The 21,347-nt window shown below is 42.6% G+C and overlaps 1 protein-coding gene across 3 annotated transcripts in view; it reads right to left on the minus strand.

Moving 5' to 3' along the window:
- The window catches only part of SNRNP25 (small nuclear ribonucleoprotein U11/U12 subunit 25), a 24,029-nt gene continuing 2,682 nt past the window's right edge, over window positions 1–21,347 (minus strand). For all 3 annotated transcript variants that reach the window (XM_056534958.1, XM_056534956.1, XM_056534957.1), the window contains exons 3-7: window positions 17,401–17,491; window positions 10,478–10,583; window positions 10,329–10,403; window positions 1,685–1,749; window positions 1–177 (exon numbers count right to left, since the gene is read on the minus strand). In XM_056534958.1, coding sequence (XP_056390933.1) covers window positions 1,692–1,749; window positions 10,329–10,403; window positions 10,478–10,583; window positions 17,401–17,491 — 330 coding nt within the window. In that variant the 3' untranslated portion in view covers window positions 1–177; window positions 1,685–1,691. The remainder of the gene's footprint in view (window positions 178–1,684; window positions 1,750–10,328; window positions 10,404–10,477; window positions 10,584–17,400; window positions 17,492–21,347) is intronic.

Raw genomic sequence — 21,347 nt, forward strand, 5'->3', positions numbered from 1 at the left:
TTGCAAATAAAAAAAACCTGTACTTTTATTACATAAGATTGTGAAAATTACATATGTAACTAAATAAAAATCCATATAATAAATATAATTTATGAATAAGCTGCCAGCAGACATCGGCACGGTTTAGGACTTCCATCACTGACGGTCTTGTCACTAGATGCTGTTCATACATTGAATCTGTTAAAACAAAGTTAGACTGTGAGTAGTTATTACAGATTTATTCCTACTTTTACAGAATGTTTACTTGCAATTTATTATTTTTGTCTACCTACATTAACTGCAGTGTTTACTAATAGTACAGCAATGCAGTTTTATATTTAGACTTAAACTCCACACTAAAAATGACATGGGTCATCCGGGTCTGGGTTACCAGATAGGGAATAGAGATGAGCGAAGTTACAGTGATTTGATTAGTCATGAACTTCTCGGCTCATTAGTTGCTGACTTGATCCTACATAAATGAGTTCAGCTTTTAGGTGCTCCAGTAGGCTGGAAAAGGTGGATACAGTCCTAGGAGAGAGTCTCCAGCTCACCGGAGCACCTGAAAGCTGAACTAATTTATGCAGGCTAAAGTCAGCAACTGCCGAGCTGAGAAGTTTGTGACAAATCGAATCATTGTAACTTCACTCATCTCTAATAGGCAGTCAATATTATACACTTTAGTGTTTAGCAGCTTACGCTTTGTAACTACCTCACTGTAGCACTGGTAGCAGCAGTGCAAGATACTGCAGTGTGGCTCCGTTCACTTGATTGGGACACAGCTGTAGTACCTTGCACTGCTACTACTAAAAATAAAGCAGGACAGTGGGGGAGATTTATCAAAACCTGTCTAGAGGAAAAGTTGCTCATAGCAACCAGATTGCTTTTTTTTTCAGAGGCTATTTTTCTTTTCTTCAAAAGAAGCGATCTGATTGGTTGCTATAGGCAACTCAGCAACTTTTCCTCTGGACAAGTTTTGATAAATCTTCCCCAGTGTGTGAAAGTAGAGCTTGGCGGTATGACCAAAAATGTGTATCACAGTATTTTTTGTAAGTTATGGCGGTTCCACGGTATCCTCCCCCCCCCCCATCATATGACCTGTGGGTGCTGCTTCTCTAGGCTGAGCGCACTGTCATATAGGGAGCCAGCCGACTTCTTACATTAGTGTGCTCAGCCTATCACTGACCGAGGTGGGACATCGCTGCGGCCGGTGATAGGCTGACGGCTCTGTGACGTTCACATCCCCAGCGTAAGGCCATTACCGGAGCAATGGCGAAGCGTAGGAAGGTAAGTTAAAGTTCATTTTGTTTATGTTTGCAGCCCGGGCACAAGGAATATGTAGTACAGTACAGAGATCCAGAGCCGGCCGCCCGCAACTCACAGAATAACGAAGACAGCGAATAGAGCGGCGCTTGTAGGTCACATATGATTAGTTCCCCGATGTGGGGACCGCGCGCTGCGGCTGATAATTCATTCATTCATTCGAGGTATGGGAAAAATTCATATCGTACAGGAAAAAAAATTCGGTATGAACCGGTACACAGCCCAGCACTATGTGAAAGGGTATGGCACTTCCACAAGGGACGTGGCCCCTTATAACAGCTGACAGCACACCCGGAGGATAGGCCATGAATTTTATATAGGCTAAAGAACCCCTTTTAACCTACAGTAAACAGCTCCAGTTTTATCCATTCTTGTCACCTACCCGATCATTACTTCTTTTTCAGTTTCTTCACAAACACCACTTCATCTCTGTTTTTAATGCCATACCTAAAAGACATCATGTACTTGAGTGATCCGGTAAAACAATGGTAGCCTCATTGAAGTAGCAAAGACCCAAAACAGTCTCACCACTACATTCATATCTGAACTTGCTATAAAAAAAAAAAAAAATTAAAAAAAAGGGTTGCTAAAAGGGTACTTGGTGGTTTTAAAGCAGGAAATAACTGGATCTTACATGCCCAGAATTTTTAGGCTTATTGCTCGCCCAGGAGAGGCATATCTGTAGCGTAGGGGGTATGGCGATGAGTGTGCATTCACACTACATTTGTGCAATATGGCCGCTGGATATGCACCGCACTCCATTCATTTGAGTCAGATAGTGACTCGGGACGGCTGATTTTTGAACCGAATCAGTTTTGTTGCCGGACTAAGAACCGTTGCAGACCACGGTTTTTGGTACGGCAACATATCCGGATACAGTCCAAAAATGAGCTGACCACAGTTAGGTGATCTCAGGGTGTGAATGTGCCCTTAGGTCAGCTTACCGTGGTGGGATGGTAACTATGTGCTACTCTCCCCGCTTGTTTTCGTAATTGGTCGGGGTCCAAATACTCAGACCCTGACCGAGGAAAACGTTTGTCTCTAGGACAGTGTTTTGCGAACAGTATGTCTTCAGCTGTTGCAAAACTACAACTCCCAGCATGGACAGCCTTTGGCTGTCCGGGCATGCTGGGAGTTGTAGTTTTGCAATAGCTGGAGACTTGCTTCTCACAAGCACGCTTTGAGTGACCTGACTCCAGCAGCCACCATATGTCTGCTGATGCTATAGAATTAGCATGGAGCCTTGGAGGCAAGACATGGTCCTTGGCAGCTGTAACAGATCTATAACAAAACCATATACAGTCATGGCACCCCTGTTGGCACCCCTGAAATTTTTCAAGAAAATGAAGTATTTCTTACAGAAAAGGATTGCAGTAACACATGTTTTGCTATACACATGTTTATTCCCTTTGTGTTTATTGGAACTAAACCAAAAAAAGGGAGGGAAAAGCAAATTGGACATAATGTCACACCAAACTCCAAAAATGGGCTGGACAAAATTATTGCCACCCTTAACTTAATATTTGGTTGCACACCATTTGGAAAAAATAACTGAAATCATTTGCTACCTATCAATAAGCTTCTTACACCTCTCAGCCGGAATGCTGGACATCTCTTCCTTTGCAAACTGCTACAGGTCTCTCTTATTGGAAGGCGCCTTTTCCCAACAGCAATTTTAAGATCTCTCCACAGGTGTTCAATGGGATTTACATCTGGACTCAGTGCGACCCAAAATCCGTTGTTAATCCTCAGATTTCACGATGCCTTGCACACATTCAAGGCACCCAGTGCCAGAGGCAGCAAAACAACCCCAAAACATCATTGAACCTCCACCATATTTCACTGTAGGTACTGTGTTCTTTTCTTTGTAGGCCTCATTCCTTTTTCAGTAACCAGTAGAATGATGTGCTTTACCAAAAAGCTCTATCTTGGTCTTATCTGTCCACAAGATATTTTCCCAGAAGGATTTTGGCTTACTCAAGTAAATTTTGGCAAAATGAAGTCTTGCTTTTTTATGTCTCTGTGTCAGCAGTGGGGTCCTCCTGGGTCTCCTGCCATATCGTTTCATTTAAATGTTGACGGATAGTTCGCACTGACACTGATGCTCCTTGAGCCTGCAGGACAGCTTGAATATCTTTGGAACTTGTTTGGGGCTGCTTATCCACCATCCAGACTATCCTGCGTTAACACTTTTCATAAATTTTTCTCTTCCGTCCACGCCCAGGGAGATAAGCTACAGTGCCATGGGTTGCAAACTTCTTGATAATGGTGCATACTGTGGACAAAGGCAAATCTAGATCTCTGGAGATGGACTTGTAACCTTGAGATTGTTGATATTTTTCCACAAATTTTGGTTCTCAAGTCCTCAGACAGTTCTCTTCTCGCCTTTCTGTTGTCCATGCTTAGTGTGGCACACACAGACACACAATGCAAACACTAAGTGAACTTCTCTCCTTTTTATCTGCTTTCATGTGATTTTTATATTGTCCACATTTTACTTGCCCCAGGTGAGACCATTATAACCCGGGAGCATTTTTAGCAATTCTGACCACTGTCACTTTAACCCCTTAAAGGGGTACTCCGCCCCTAGACATCTTATCCCCTATCCAAAGGATATGGGATAAGATGTCAGATCGCCGCGGTCCCGCTGCTGGGGACCCCCGGGATCCCCGCTGCGGCACCGCGCTATCATTACAGCACAGAGCGAGTTCGCTCTGTGCGTAATGACGGGAGATACGGGGGACGGAGCAGCGTGACGTCATGGCGCTGCCCCTTAATGCAAGCCCATAGACTTGTATTGAAAGTGGTGGGCCGTGACATCACGAGGGGCGGAGCCGTGACATAACGATGCTCCGGCCCCTGTACCGCCCATCATTACGTGCAGAGCGAACTCGCTCTGTGCTGTAATGATAGCGCGGTGCCGCAGCGGGGATCCCAGGGGTCCCCATCAGCGGGACCGCGGCGATCTGACATCTTATCCTCTATCCTTTGGATAGGGGATAAGATGTCTAGGGGCGGAATACCCCTTTAAGGACTCAGGGTTTTTCAGTTTTTGCACTTTCGTTTTTTCCTCCTTACCTTTTAAAAATCATAACCCTTTAAATTTTCCACCTAAAAATCTATATTATAGCTTATTTTTTGCGTCACCAATTCTGCTTTGCAGTGACATTAGTCATTTTACCCAAAAATTCACGACGGAACGGAAAAAAAAAATCATTGTGCGACAAAATCGAAGAAAAAACGCCATTTTGTAACTTTTGAGGGCTTCAGTTTCTACGCAGTGCATATTTCGGTAAAAATGACACCTTATTATTCTGTAGGTCCATACGGTTAAAATGATACCCTACTTATATAGGTTTGATTTTGTCGCACTTCTGGAAAAAATCATAACTACATGCAGGAAAATGTATACGTTTAAAAATGTCCTATTCTGACCCCTATAACTTTTTTTATTTTTCCACGTACAGGGCAGTATGAGGGCTCATTTTTTGCGCCGTGATCTGAAGTTTTTATCTGTATGATTTTTGTTTTGATCGGACTTTTTGATCACTTTTTATTTTTTTAATGGTATAAAAAGTGACCAAAATACGCATTTTTGGACTTTGGAATTTTTTGCGCGTACGCCATTGACCGTGCGGTTTAATTAATGATATAATTTTATAGTTCGGACATTTACGCACGCGGCGATACCACATATGTTTATTTTTATTTACACTTATTTTTTTTTATGGGAAAAGGGGGGTGATTCAAACTTTTATTAGGGAAGGGGTTAAATGACCTTTATTAACACATTTTTTTTCCTTTTTTTTTTTTGCAGTGTTATAGGCCCCATAGGGACCTATAACACTGCACACACTGATCTCTCATGCTGATCACTGGCGTGTATTAACACGCCTGTGATCAGTGTTATTGGCGCTGGACTGCTCCTGCCTGGATCTCAGGCACGGAGCAGTCATTCGTCGATCGGACATAGAGGAGGCAGGTAAGGGCCCTCCCGGTGTCCTGCAAGCTGTTCGGGACACCGCGATTTCACTGCGGCGGTCCCGAACAGCCCGACTGACTAGCCGAGATACTTTCACTTTAGAAGCGGCGGTCAGCTTTGACCGCCGCTTCTAAAGGGTTAATACCGCACATCGCCGCGATCGGCGATGTGTGGTATTGGCCGCGGGTCCCGGCCGTTGATGTGATGTTATGCGGGGTCGTGCTGCTTGATATCGCGGGAGCCGACGCAGGACGTAAATATACGTCCTGCGTCGTTAAAGGGTTAAGCATTAATAACTCTGGGATGCTTTTACATTTCATTCTGATTCAGAGATTGTTTTTTCGGGACATATTCTACTTTATGTTAGTGGTAAAATTTTGTCGATACTTGCATAATTTATTGGTGAAAAATTCCAAAATTTGATGAAAAAATTGAAAGTGTTGCATTTTTCTAACTTTGAAGCTTTCTGCTTGTAAGGAAAACAGACATTCCAAATAAATTATATATTGATTCACATATACAATATGTCTACTTTATATTTTCATCATAAAGTTGACATGTTTTTACTTCTGGAAAACATCAGAAGGCTTCAAAGTTCAGCAGAAATGTTCCAATTTTTCACAAAATTTTCAAACCTGAACTGATCCCTGAAAAATTCCGAATTTGAAGTGGATTTGAAGGGCCTTGATATTAGAAATACCCCATAAAATGACCCCATTATAAAAAAACTGCACCCCCTCAAAGTATTCAAAATGACATTAGGTAAGTGTGTTAACCCTTTAGGTGTTTCACAGGAATAGCAGCAAAGTGAAGGAGAAAATTAAAAATCTTAATTTTTTACACTCGCATGTTTTTGTAGAACCAGTTTTTGGAGGGGTAATAGGAGAAAAAGCCCCCCAAAATTTGTAACCCAATTTCTTTCGAGTAAGGAAATACCTCATATGTGTATGTCAAGTGTTCGGCGGGTGCAGTAGAGGGCTCAGAAGTGAATAAGCAACAATGGGATTTTGGAGAGTGAATTTTTCTAAAATGGTTTTTGAGGGGAATGTCACATTTAGGAAGCCCCTATGGTGCCAGAACAGCAAAAAAAAAAAAAAAACACACGGCATACAATTTTGGAAACTACACCCCTCAAGGAACGTAACAAGGGGTACAGTGAGCCTTAACACCCCACAGGTGTTTGACAACTTTTCGTTAAAGCCGGATGTGTAAATGAAAAAAAAAAATTTTTAAACTAAAGTTCAGTTTTTTTCCCCAAATTTACCATTTTTATAAAGGGTAATGGGAGAAAATGCCCCACAAAATTTGTAACCCTGTCTCTTCTTAGTATGGAAATACCCCATGTTAGGATGTAAAATGCTCTGCGGGCGAACTACAATGCTCAGAAAAGAAAGTCACATTTGCCTTATTGGAAATGAAATTTTGCTGAAATGGTTTTTGGGGGGCATGTCGCATTTAGGAAGCCCCTATGGTGCCAGAACAGCACACAAAAACCACATGGCCTACTATTTTGGAAACTACACCCCTCAAGGGACGTAACAAGGGGTACAGTGAGCCTTACACCCCACAGGTGATTGAAGAACTTTCATTAAAGTGGGACGTGAAAATTAAAAATGAGATTTAACAATAAAATGCTGGTGTTACCCCAAACTTTTCATTTTCACAAGGAGTAATAGGAGAACATGCCCCACAAAATTTGTAACCCCATTTTTCTCAAGTAAGGAAATACCTCATGTGGATGTAAAGTGATCTGCGGGTGCACTAGAGGGCTCAGAAGGGAAGGAGTGACATAGGGCTTTTGGAGAGCGAATTTTGCAGAAATGGTTTTTGGGGGCATGTCACATTTAGGAAGCCCCCAAGATACCAGAACAGTAAAAAAAAAAAAAAAACACATGGCATACTATTTTGGAAACTACACCCCTCACAGAACTTAATAAGGGGTGCAGTGAGCATTTACACCCCACTGGCATTTGAAAAGATCTTTGGAACAGTGGGCTGTGCAAATGAAAAATTACATTTTTCATTTTTACGGACGACTGTTCAAAAAATCTGTCAGACACCTGTGGGGCGTAAATTCTCCCTGCATCCCTTGTTACATTCCGTGAGGGGTGTAGTTTCCAAAATGGGGTCACATGTGGAGGGGGTCCACTGTTCTGGCACCATGGGGGCTTTGTAAATACACAGCCTTCAATTACAGCCTAATTCTCTCTCAAAAAGCCTAATGGCACCCCTTCTTCTGAGCATTGTAGTTCGCCCTCAGAGCACTTTACATCCACATATGGGGTATTTATATACTCAGAAGAAATGGGGTTACAAATTTTTGGGGGCTTTTTTCCTATTACCCCTTGTGAAAATGAAAAATTTGGGGTAACACCAGCATTTCAGGGAAACATTTTTTTTTTCATTATTTTCATGTCCAACTTTAACAAAAAATTGTCAAAGACCTGTGGGTTGTTAAGGCTCACTATACCCCTTGTTGCATTCCGTGAGGGATGTAGTTTCCAAAATGGGGTCACATGTGGGTGGTTTTTTTTTGGAATTCATGTCAGAACCGCTGTAAACAATCAACCACCCATGTGCAAATCACCGATTTAGGCCTCAAATGTACATGGCGCTCTCACTCCTGAGCCATGTAGTTCGTCCGCAGAGCATTTTATGTACACATATGAGGTATTTGCGTTAGAAATTTTGGGGGTCTTTTTCTCCTTTTACCTCTTGTGAAAATTAAAAGTATGGGGCAACACGCGCATGTTAGTGTAAACATTTTTTTACACTAACATGCTGGTGTAGCCCCCAACTTTACATTTTCATAAGGGGTAAAAGGCGAAAAATCCCCCCAAAATGTGTAAAGCGAGTACGGAAATACCCCATATGTGGGCCTAAACTGTTTCCTTGAAATACGACAGGGCTCTGAAGTGAGAGAGCAGCATGCACATTTGAGGCCTAAATAAGGAATTTGCAATAGGGGTGGACCCGGTTACAAGAATGGGGCTTGTCTCCTACAAAATCCTACAGCAGTGTTTCCCAAACAGGGTGCCTACAGCTGTTGCAAGACTCCCAGCCTGCCAGGATAGTCTATGGCTGTCCGGCAATACTGGGAATTGTGGTTTTGCAACAGCTGGAGGCTCAGTTTAGGAAACACTGACGTATGAGACATTTTTCATTTTTATTGGGGGGACGTGTAAGGGGGTGTATATGTAGTGTTTTACTTTTTAGGAGTTTGAGCTGCGGCTGAATATTTGCCACAGCTCAGACTTGTAGAACGAAACCCACTGTAAACCCGCCTGTGTGAATGTACCCTGTACATTCACATGGGGGGGGGGGGGCACCCCAAACCTTCAGCTGTGGCAAAATGACAACTCCCAGAATGCACTGACAGACCGTACATACTGGGAGTTGTAGTTTTACAACAGCTGAAGGCACACTGGTGGGGAACCACTGAGTTAGAAAACAGACAAAACAGACTAGCTCAGTGATTCCAACTCGTGTGCCTCCAGCTGTTGCAAAACTACAACTCCCAGCATATACGGTCTGCCAGTGCATTTTGGGAGTTGTAGTTTTGCAACAGCTTGAGACACACGGGTTGGAATCACTGAGTTAGGAAACAGACTCTAGCTCAGTGTTTCCCAACCTGTGTGCCTACAGCTATTGCAAAACTACAATTCCCAGCATGGCCAGAAAGTCAGGGATGCTGGGCGTGTAGTTCTGTAATATCTGGCCCTTCAGAATGCCCAGCATGCCTGGACAGTCTGGGCATGCTAGGAGTTGTAGTTATGCAACAACTGGGGAAGAACAGTTTAGAGACTGCTAAGTAGTGGTCTCCAAACTGTAGCCCTCCAAATGTTGCAAAACTACAACTCCAAGCATGCCCAGACTGTCCAGGCATGCTAAGAGTTGTAGTTCTGCAACATATGGGCCAGATATTGCAGAACTACACACCCACCCAGGTGCTGTCTGACGAAGGGTCCATTCCAGACCGGAAACGTGTTACGTTTGTGCTAATAAATTATTCTCTTTGTCAACAACAACTTAGAGTCCTGACTTATCTACTACATCTGATCAGCGCCTGAGAACTTGAATTTTACTTTTCCAAATCTTTTCCATCGGACCAGTGCCCCTGATTCCGGACAATCTGTGGCTGCAGATCAGAGCTTCATAAAATCAGACGTCTACTAAGGTGTTGTGCTCTCAGCACAACCCTGGATGGTGAGTGTAAAATCGCATTGTTCTTTAACCTTGACATATTACACTAGGGGCGCGTATCCCCTTTTTCTCTTTTTTTCCTGTGCATGTCTGGCCATGCTGGGAATTGTACTTTTGCCTCCAAACTGTGCCACTTCAGATGTTGCAAAACTACGACTCCCAGCATGTCCAGACAGTCAGTGCATGCTGAAAGTTGTAGTTTTGCAACATCTGGAGGACCACAGTTTAGAGACCACTACACAGTGGCACAGTGGTCTCCAAACTGTGACCCTCCAGATGTTGCAAAACTACAACTCCCAGCATGCCCACACAGCCTTTGGCTTTGTGGGCATGCTGGGAGTTGTAGTTTTGCAGCTTTTAGAAGGCCACAGAGAAGATAACTTACCGCGATCTTCGCTGCAGCCTTCTCCGCCGCACTTTCCGACCACACTCCTCCTGCTGCCGTCGCTGCTCCAGGATGCTGCCTTCGCCGGTCCGGGCAAGCCGGCCATGCTCCCCCCTCGCCGCCCGTATTCTCCCCCGCTTATGCATACGCCCTCCATCCCCAAGGAGTTAAAGGAGCATCATATGCTGAAAATCTTAATTTTCCGCAATTTTGAAAGGGTGCCAATAATTTTGTCCAGCCCATTTTTGGAGTTTGGTGTGACATTATGTCCAATTTGCTTTTTTCCTCCCTTTTTTGGTTTAGTTCCAATACACACAAAGGGAATAAACATCTGTATAGCAAAACATGGGTTACTGCAATCCTTTTCTGTGAGAAATACTTCATTTTCTCCAAAAATTTCAGGGGAGCAACATTTGTGTGTGTGTATAATATGCACAAAGGGAGCCCACAACTTACTCTCGAAGACTTTTTTCATCATTATCAAGCTTCTCTCCAGAGAAGGACAGCTGGTAGGTTTTCCAGACATACCTCCTAGAGATCAGAAAACCTGCGTCAGACATCAGATGAAGGAAAGTTGCTTCACAAACACCGTATAGAAGACTCACCAGCTTATATACTGTATTCCTCCCTCCCTCTGGTGCTTAAGCTGAATATATCGCTGAATGGCTCTTTTTAAATCCATCACGGTGGCATTCTGGACAACCACGACAGCTGAAAGGTGAAATAAATAATGGATTAGATTAATATTTTGTCCGGGCTGCATCATTACTTGCCAGAAGAAAGTAGTTACATGACTTGAAAGATTTTCCAATAAATTCACAGCATCAGTATTCTACTAATCTACCAACAGATGGCATTAGAGTACAGTATGTGAGATGGCTACTAAGCTGCTAAGGACTGTACCAACAACTGTACAGTCCTTAAAGGGGATATCCGGCAAAAATGATCCTATCCACAGGATAAGGGATTATTAGCTGATCGTGGGGTGGGGGGACCCGGCGCTCAGTATGCAATTGCTTGAAAGACCCGAGTACAGCACTTGGGAATCATTGATGTGCTTATAAAATTGAATGGAGGGCGTGCAGTCTACCAGTAGACGACACATGCTCCTCTCTGCAAGAGCCAGGGTCCCAGCGCTCGGACCCCCACAATCAACTACTTATCCCCTATCCTGTGGATAGGGGCTAAGTAAATTTTTGCCTGATATCTCCTTTAAATGGGCACTGTCAGATACAAAAACATTTTATAAATTTTCCAAAATTTCAGTTTTTTGGTCACATGCCATTGCTAAATTTTTTTTTATAAAAAGCAATCAATAAGTCACATATATGCAAAACTGGTACAAAAAAATAAAAAATAAAAGATCATGGAGCAAAAAATTAGCCCTCACACATCCCCATCTACGGAAAAATTAGAATGTTAGAGGTGGTCAAAATAAGGAAATTTTAAACATATTTATTTCATAAAGAAAGAAAAAAGTTTGCGATTTTTTAACCCCTTAAGGACCCAGGACGTATGGGTACTGTACACCCGAATTTCGGTTCCTGCCATATCTATCAGCAGGCATTCCGTGCAAATGCCCAGGGGGTCCTGAGACCCCCTCCCCATGTCGGCGATCACCGCAAATCGGCGCAATTCAGACCCGCGATTTCGGATCATACAGGTCTCCGGTGACCCAGAAAATAAGGGGGATTGGGTGTGTCCAAGACACCCACGATCCACCAGAAGGGAAAGGAGTGAGGTGACAGGGGTTGTCAAAAGCAACCGACCAATAGCAAATGGGGGGGGGGGTGTTAAAGCTCGGTTCCCTCGTTCTTCCTCGGTTCCCTCGTTCTTCCCACCCACAGTAGTGCGGGCAGAACAGGGGAACAGTCAGTGACCGGCAAAGGAGGTCCACTTACCATTGTGTAGTGATCTCTAAACTGTGGCCCTCTAGATCTTGCAAAACTGCAACTCCCAGCATGCCCACACAACATTTTGCTGTCTGTGCATGCTGGGATGTGTAGTTTGCAACATCTGGAGGGCCACAGTTTGGAGATCACTGTGCGGTGGTTTCTAAACCGTGGCCCTCTAAATCTTGCAAGACTACAGCTCCCAACATGCCCAAACAGCAAACGGCTTTCTCGCCATGCTGGGATTTGTAGTTGCGTACCTCCAGCTGTTGTATAACTACATCTCCCAGCATGCCCTTTGGCAATCAGTACATGCTGGGAGTTGTAGTTTTGCAACAGCTGGAGGCACACTGGTTGGAAAATACTGAGTTAGATAACAGAACCTAACTGAATGTTTTCCAACCTGTGTGCCTCCAGCGGTTGCAAACGTACAACTCCCAGCATACACGGTCTGTCAGTACATGCTGGGAGTTGTAGTTTTGCAACAGCTGGAGATTTGTTCCCCACGTGAACGTACAGGATACATTCACACGGGCGGGTTTACAGTGAGCGCATGGCACTTCAGAGCCCTGTCGTATTTCAAGGAAACAGTTTAGGGCCACATATGGGGTATTGCTGTACTCGGGAGAAATTGCGTTACAAATTTTGGGGGGCTTTTTCTCCTTTTACCCCTTATGAAAAGGAAAAGTTGGGGTCTACACCAGCCTGTTAGTGTAAATTTTTATAATTTTTTTTACACTAACATGCTGGTGTTGCCCCATACTTTTCATTTTCACAAGAGGTAAAAAGAAAAAAAAAGACCTCCAAAATTTGTAACACAATTTCTCCCGAGTACGGAAATACCCCATATGTGGGCGTAAAATGCTCTGCGGGCGCACAAAAAGGCTCAGGAGTGAGAGCGCACTATGTACAGTTGAGGTAGTGATTTGCACTGGGGTGGCTGATTTTACAGCGGTTCTGACATAAACGCAAAAAAATAAATACCCACATGTGACCTCAGTTTGGAAACTACACCCCTCACGGAATGTGACAAGGGGTATAGTGAGCCTTAAAATCCCACAGGTTGTTTTTTTAACTAAAATGTTTCATTTTCACAAGGGAAAATAGGAAAAAAAAAATAAAAAAAAAGGCCCCCAAAATTTGTAACCCCATACCACATATGTGGATGTAAAGTGTTCTGTGGGTGCACTACAATGCTCAGAAGAGGAGCACCATTGGGCTTTTGGCGAGAAAATTTGTCCGGAATTGAAGGCCACGTGTGTTTACAAAGCCCCCATGGTGCCAGAACAATGGTCCCTCCCAAATGTGACCCCATTTTGGAAACTACACCCCACACAGAATGTTAAAAGGTGTCCAGTGAGCATTTACACCCCACAGGTGTCTGACATATTTTTGGAACAGTGGTCCATGAAAATGAAAAATTTAATTTTTCATTTGCTCAGTCCACTGTTCCAAAATTCTGTCAAACGCCAGTGGGGTGTAAATACTCACTGCACCCCTTATTAAATTCTGTGAGGGGTGTAGTTTCCAAAATGGGGTCACGTGGGGTGGTCCACTGTTCTGGCACAACGGGGGCTTTGTAAACGCACAAGGCCCCCGGCTTCTATTCCAACAAATTCTCTCTCCAAAAGATCAATGGTACTCCTTCCCTTTTGAGCATTGTAGTTCGCCCACAGAGCACTTTACATCCACACATGGGATATTTCCATACTCAGAAGAAATGGGGTTACAAATTTTGGGGGGCATTTTCTCCTATTACCCCTTGTAAAAATGTAAAATTTGGGGAAAAACCAGCCTTCTAGTGAAAAAAATAATAATTTCCATCTACACATCGAAAAGTCGTCAAACACTTGTGGAGTGTTAAGGCTCACTGTAACCCTTCTTACGTTCCCTGAGGGGTGTAGTTTCCAAAATAATTTTTTTTCTCTTGCTGTTCTGGCACCATAGGGGCTTCCGAAATGTGACATGCCCCCCAAAAACCATTTCAGAATAACTCACTCTCCAAAATCCCATTGTTGCTCCTTCCCTTCTGAGCCCTCTAGTGCACCAACAGAGCACTTGACATACACATATGAGGTGTTTCCTTACTAGAGAGAAATTGGATTACAAATTTTAGGGCGATTTCTCTCCTTTTACCTCTTGTAAAAATTCAAAAACTGGGTCTACAAGAACATAAGAGTGTAAAAAAATGAAGATTTTGAATTTTCTCCTTCAATTTGCTGCTATTCCTGTGAAACACCTAAAGGGTTAACACACTTTCTGAATATCATTTTGAGGGGTGCAGTTTTTATAATGGGGTAAATTATGGGGTATTGCTAATATGAAGGCACATCAAATCCACTTCAATGAACTGGTCCCTGAAAAATTCCGATTTTGAAAATTTTGTGAAAAATTGGAAAATTGCTGCTAAACTTTGAAGCCCTCTGATGTCTTCAAAAGTGAAAAAAACATTTTAACTTTATGATGCAAACATAAAGTAGACATATTGTATATGTGAATCAATATATTATTTGAGATGTCCATTTTCCTTATAAGCAGAGTGTTTCAAAGTTAAACAAAATGCTAAATGTTTAAATTTTTCATAAAATTTTGGAATTTTTCACCAAGAAATGTAAGGACTAAATTTTACCACTAACATAAAGTAGAATATGTCACGAAAAAACAATCTCACAATCAGAATGAAAAGTTATTAATGCTTAAAGTGACAGTGGTCAGATGTGCAAAAAATGCCAGGGTCCTTAAGGTGAAAATGGGCTAAATCCTTAACCCCTTAAGGACCCTGGCACATCTGACCACTGTCACTTTAAGCATTAATAACTCTGGGATGCCTTTACTTATGAATTTGATTCAGAGATTGTTTTTTCGTGACATATTCTACTTTATGTTAGTGGCAAATTTTCGGCGATACTTGCATCATTTCTTGTTAAAAAATTCCAAAATGTCATGAACAATTTGGACATTTTTCTAACTTTGAAGCACTCTGCTTGTACAGAAAATAAACATACCAAATAAATGATATATTGATTCACATATACAATATGTCTACTTATGTTTGCATCATAAAGTTGACATGTTTTTACTTTTTGAAGACATCAGAGGGCTTCAAAGTTTAGCAGCAATTTTCCACAAAAATTTAAAAATCTGAATTTTTAAAGGAACCAGTTCAGTTTTGAAGTGAATGTGAAAAAAAAAAAAACACACATGGCATACTATTTTGGAAACTACACCCCTAAAGGAATGTAACAAGGGGTACAGTGAGCCTTAACACCCCACAGGTGATTGACAAATTTTCGCTAAAGTTGGAAATGAAAATGTTTCTTTCTTTCACCAAAATGCTGGTTATAAATTTTTCATTTTTACAAGGTGTAATAGGAGAAAATGTCCCCCAAAATTTGTAACCCCATTTCTTCTGAGTATGGAAATACCCCATATGTGGATGTAAAGTGCGCACTACAGGGCTCAGAAGAGAAGGGGGATTTTTAAAGAGAGAATTTGGTTGGAATAGAAGTCGAGGGCCATGTACGTTCACAAAACCCCCATGGTACTATTTTGGAAACTACACCCCCTCACAGAATGTAACAAGGAGTGCAGTGAGCATTTACACCCAATTGGCGTTTGACAGATCTTTGAAAAAGTGGGCTGTGCAAAAGAAAACTAAAATTTTTCATTTATATGGACCATTGTTCTAAAAATCTGTCACACAATTTGACACCTGTGGGGTGTTAATGCTCACTGCATCCCTTATTACGTTCTGTGAGGGGTGTAGTTTCCAAACTGGGGTGACATGTGGGGGGGTCCACTGTTCTGGCACCATGGGCGCTTCGTAAATGCACATGGCCTTCAATTCCAGCCACATTTTCTCTCCAAAAAACTAATTCCCTTCTGAGCCCGGTAGCGCGCCCGCAGAGCACTTGACATCCACATATGGGGTATTACCCCTTGTGAAAAAGAATAATTTAGGGTAATACCAGCATATTACTGAAAAAAATAAAAACATTTTACATTAACAGGCTGGTGTAGACCCCAACTTTACCTTTTCATAAAGGGGTAAAGGAGAAAAAGCCCCCCAAAATTTGTAACGCAATTTCTCCCAAATAGGGAAATACCCCATATGTGACCCTAAACTGTTGCCTTGAAATACAACAGGGCTCCAAAGTGAGAGAGCGCCATGCGCATTTGAGGTCTAAATTGGAGATTTGCATAGGGACGGACCCGGATGCAAGCATTACACTTGCCTCTGATACCAAAATATCCTACAGCAGTGTTTCCCAAACAGGGTGCCTCCAGCTGTTGCATATCTATAACTCCCAGCATGCACAGACAGCCAAAGGGCATGCTGGGAGTTGTAATTGTGCCTCCAGCTGTTGCAAAACTACAACTCCCAGCATGCGCTTTGGCTGTGCATGCTGGGAGTTGTTGCTAACCAACAGCAGGTGGTAAAAAGCGCTTACTTCTTGCTGCGGCTCCTCCGCCGCCGATCACTGGACAGCAGGTCCCGTGATTGGTTGGCCATTCTCGGCACCCATGCCACCTCACTCCTGCTGGGCAAGGGTGACTGACGCTGTCTCGGACAGTTCCAGTCACCTTTTTTTTTTCCAGGTCACCGGAGACCCGATTGACCCGAAATCGCCAATCTGAATTGACATGGGGGGGGTTTACATGGGATGCATCCCGGTCCCTCATCACCCGGTTACCGGCGGTGAACGGAAATGCTGAAGGCAAGTATGCACTTGGTCCTTAAGTCCCAGGACGCAGTTAATTTTAGGGTAAAATGAGTGATGTCATTACAAAGTACAATTGGTCGCGCAGAAAACACACCCTCATATGGGTTTGTGAATGGAAATATAAAATGAGTTATGGATTTTAGAAGGCGAGGAGGAAAAAATGAAAATGCAAAAATAAAATTAGCTGTGTTTAAGGGGTTAAATAAGGATATGGGTTTTATATAAGCCTTATTTAATAAGGATTTATATTTGGTTACTACAATTGAGTGTGCACCAGTTACTAGCGTTCTTTGCTTTTCAACATTGTTCCAAAAAATTACTGATAATACAATAATTTGACTGCATCGCCCTCTGGTGACGAATGCTTAAACTAAAAAATATTTAGGTTTTTCTCCTACACAGAGAAAAGACAAGAAACCCAAAAATAGTATTTATAGTACAGATTTAAGAAAATCTACACATAGTGGGGGGAATTCATCAATAATAGTTGTCCTGTGTATGTTTTTACCCCCTTTTTTTTTTTGCTTCATTTTTTGTTGTCCAGGTTGAAATTCCTTATAAGGTGTACGCTCTTTGATGAATCTGGTTTGGACAGTTGCTGTGGACAGCGTTTTTCTACACCTTAAACTATATGGTGTAGAAATGCGACAAATGAACATAGGATGCGGCAAAATGTGCGACTATATGCGTTTGTCGCACGCGATCAAATGCAACAAATGATGCTACAAATATAAGCAAAAAAAAGGGGGTAAACGGCTTGATGAATTCCCCCCCCCCCCCCCCCCAGTAAGTGTACTGTAATATGTTCACAGTCAGTTTTTGCAATTGTGTGCAGGTCTGCTTTAAGGTCCACATGCAAAACAATATATATTGAGAGTTAAAATAAAAATAACTTCAATGTATAACACTTACGCATCACTTCCCCGTCAGCCTTACAAACGCGGACTGTCATCGCTTGACCAAATTCAAGAGCAATTTGGGAATTAATTTCTTCTAAAGTAACCTACAATGAAAAGGAGAGAAATATCACAGACCAGGATAAACATTAGATAATGGAAAACTGCATAAGTGATAAAGTTGTATGGCATTTTACTATAGGCTACACTATAGGACTTAAAAAAAAAAAAATTATAAAATAATAGCACATTAAAAATACATGAACAATATGATGTTTTTACAGGTCAAACAATGTGTGAAGGAAGCATTATTTAAAAGGGGTACTCCAGCCCTGAGACATCTTATCCCCTATCCAAAGGATAGGGGATAAGATGTCTCACCGCGGGGGTCCCCCACAATCTTGTATTCGCCACCCACCTGTTTGAGCCGCACGCCACGGTGCCAGCTCACAAACATCCGGGTGGCGACCACGGGGCACGACTCCGCTCCCGTGTGATGTCACTGCCCCCCCCACCATACAAGTCTATGTGAGGGGCCGTCACGCCCCCTCCCATAGACTTGCATAGCTTGGGTGTAGTCATGACGTCATGATACTCCATCCCCGTGGTCGTCACTGGGCTGTTTGTGAGCTGGCACGGCGGCGTGCAGCTCAAACAGGTGGGTGGCCAATACAAGATTGCGGTGAGACATCTTATCCCCTACCCTTTGGTTAGGGGATAAGATGTCTCAGGGCCGGAGTACCCCTTTAACCCCTTGGCCATTTTACACCTTAGGACCAGAGCGTTTTTTGCACATCTGACCACTGTCACTTTAAACATTAATAACTCTGGAATGCTTTTAGTTATCATTCTGATTCCGAGATTATTTTTTCGTGACATATTCTACTTTAACATAGTGGTAAAGTTTTATGGTAACTTGCATCCTTTCTTGGTGAAAAATCCCCAAATTTGATGAAACATTTGAAAATTTTGTATTTTTCTAACTTTGAAGCTCTCTGCTTGTAAGGAAAATGGATATTCCCAAAAAAAAGTTTTTTTGATTCACATGTACAATATGTCTACTTTATGTTTGCATCATAAAATTGACATGTTTATACTTTTGGAAGACACCAGAGGGCTTCAAAGTTCAGCAGCAATTTTCCAATTTTTCACAAAATTTTCAAACTCACTATTTTTCAGGGACCAGTTCAGGTTGGAAGTGGATTTGAAGGGTCTTCATCTAAGAAATTCCCCACAAATGACCCCATTACAAAAACTGCACCCCCCAAAGTATTCAAAATGCTGTCAGCGTTTTAACCCTTTAGGTGTTTCACAAGAATAGCAGCAAAGTGACAGAAAATTCACAATCTTCTTTTTTTACACTCGCATGTTCTTGTAGACCCAATTTTTGAATTTTTACAAGGGGTAAAAGGAGAAAATGTATACTTATATTTGTAGCCCAATTTCTCTCAAGTAAGCACATACCTCATATGTCTATGTAAATTGTTCGGCGGGCACAGTAGAGGGCTCAGAAGCGAAGGAGCGACAAGGGGATTTTGGAGAGTACGTTTTTCTAAAATGGTTTTTGGGGGGCATGTTGCATTTAGGAAGCCCCTATGGTGCCAGAACAGCAAAAAAAAAAAAAAATAAACACATGCCATACCATTTTGGAAACTAGACCCCTTGAGGAACGTAACAAAGAATTAAGTGAGCCTTAATACCCCACAGGTGTTTCACGACTTTTGCATATGTAAAAAGATTTTTTTTTTTTTCACTAAAATGTGTTTCTCCCCAAATTTCACATTTTTGCAAGGGTTAATAGCAGAAAATACCCCCCAAAATTTGTAACCCCATCTCTTCTGAGTATGGAGGTACCCCATAAGTTGACCTGAAGTGCACTACGGGCGAACTACAATGCTCAGAAGAGAAGGAGTCATATTTGGCTTTTTGAGAGCAAATTTTGCTCGGGGGGGCATGTCGCATTTAGGAAGCCCCTATGGTGCCAGAACAGCAAAAAAAAAAAAACACATGGCATACTATTTTGGAAACTAGACCCCTTGAGGAACGTAACAAGGAATAAAGCGAGCCTTAATACCCCACAGGGGTTTCACGACTTTTGCATATGTGAAAAAAAAATAAAAAAATGTTCACTAAAATGTGTGCTTCCCCCCAAATTCCAAATTTTTTCAAGGGTTAATAGCAGAAAAGACCCCCCAAAAATTGTAACCCCATCTCTTTTGAGTATGGAAATACCCCATGTGTTGACGTCAAGTGCTCTGCTGGCGCACTACAATGCTCAGAAGAGAAGGAGCGCCATTGAGCTTTTGGGAAAAAATTGTTTGGAATGGAAGTCAGGGACCATGTGCGTTTACAAAGCCCCCTGTGGTGCCAGAACAGTGGACCCCCCCACATGTGACCCTATTTTGGAAACTACACCCCTCACAGAATTTAATAAGGGGTGCAGTGAGTATTTACACCCCACTGGCGTTTGACAGATCTTTGGAACAGTGGGCTGTACAAATGAAAAATTTGATTTTTCATTTTCACGGACCACTGTTCCAAAAATCTGTCAGACACCTGTGGGGCGTAAATGCTCACTGTACCCCTTATTACATTATGTGAGGGGTGTAGTTTCCAAAATGGGATCACATGTGGGTATTTTTTTTTTTTTGTGTTTGTCAGAACCGCTGTAAAATCAGCCACCCCTGTACAAATCACCAATTTAGGCCTCAAATGTACATAGTGCGCTCTCACTCCTGAGCCTTGTGCGCCCGCAGAGCATTTTACGCCCACATATGGGGTATTTCTGTACTCAGGAGAAATTGTGTTACAAATTTTGGGGGTCTTTTTTTTCCATTTAACGCTTGTGAAAATAAAAAGTAAAGGGCAACACCAGCAATATTAGTGTAAAATGTTTTATTTTTTTACACTAACAAGCTGGTGTAGACCCCAACTTTTCCTTTTCATAAGGGGTAAAAGGAGAAAAAGCCCCCCAAAATTAGTAACGCAATTTCTCCCAAGTACGGAGATACCCCATATGTGGCCCTAAACTGTTTCCTTGAAATACGACAGGGCTCCGAAGTGAGAGAGCTCCATGCGCATTTGAGGACTAAATTAGGGATCGCATAGGGTGGACATAGGGGTATTCTACGCCAGTGATTCCCAAACAGGGTGCCTACAGCTGTTGCTAATTCCCAGCATGCCTGGACAGTCAGTGGCTATCCGGAAATGCTGAGAGTTGTTGTTTTGCAACAGCTGGAGGCTCTGTTTTGGACAGTGTAAGGGGTGTATATGTAGTGTTTTACTCTTTATTATGTGTTAGTGTAGTGTAGTGTTTTTAGGGTACATTCGCACTGGCGGGTTACGGTGAGTTTCCCACTAGGAGTTTGCGCTGCGGCGAAAAATTTGCCGCAGCCCAAACTTGAAGCAGGAAACTTACTGCAAACCTGCCTGTGTGAATGTACCCTGTACGTTCACATGGGGGGGGCAAACCTCCAGCTGTTTCAAAACTACAACTCCCAGCATGTACTGACAGACCGTGCATGCTGGGAGTTGTACTTTTGCAACAGCAGGAGACACACTGGTTGAAAAACCTTCAGTTAGGTTCTGTTACCTAACTCAGTATTTTCCAACCAGTATGCTTCCAGCTGTTGCAAAACTACAACTCCCAGCATGTACCGATTGCCGAAGGGCATGCTGGGAGATGTAGTTATGCAATAGCTGGAGGTACGCAACTACAACTCCCAGCATGCCGAGACAGCTGACTGCTGTTTGGACATGCTGGGATTTGCAGTTTTGCAACATGCTGGGAGTTGTAGTTTTGCAACATCTGGAGGGCTACAGTTAGAGACCACTGTATAATGGTCTCAAACTGTACCCTCCAGATGTTGCTAGGCAACTCACCAGCTTCCGTTGGATCCAGCCGCACGTCATCGCCGATCTAAGTCGCCCGCAGCCTCTGTCGCCCGCCCGGATCGGTAAGTG

Source organism: Hyla sarda, chromosome 8 (genome assembly GCF_029499605.1).
Source record: "Hyla sarda isolate aHylSar1 chromosome 8, aHylSar1.hap1, whole genome shotgun sequence".
NCBI classification, from domain to species: domain Eukaryota; kingdom Metazoa; phylum Chordata; class Amphibia; order Anura; family Hylidae; genus Hyla; species Hyla sarda.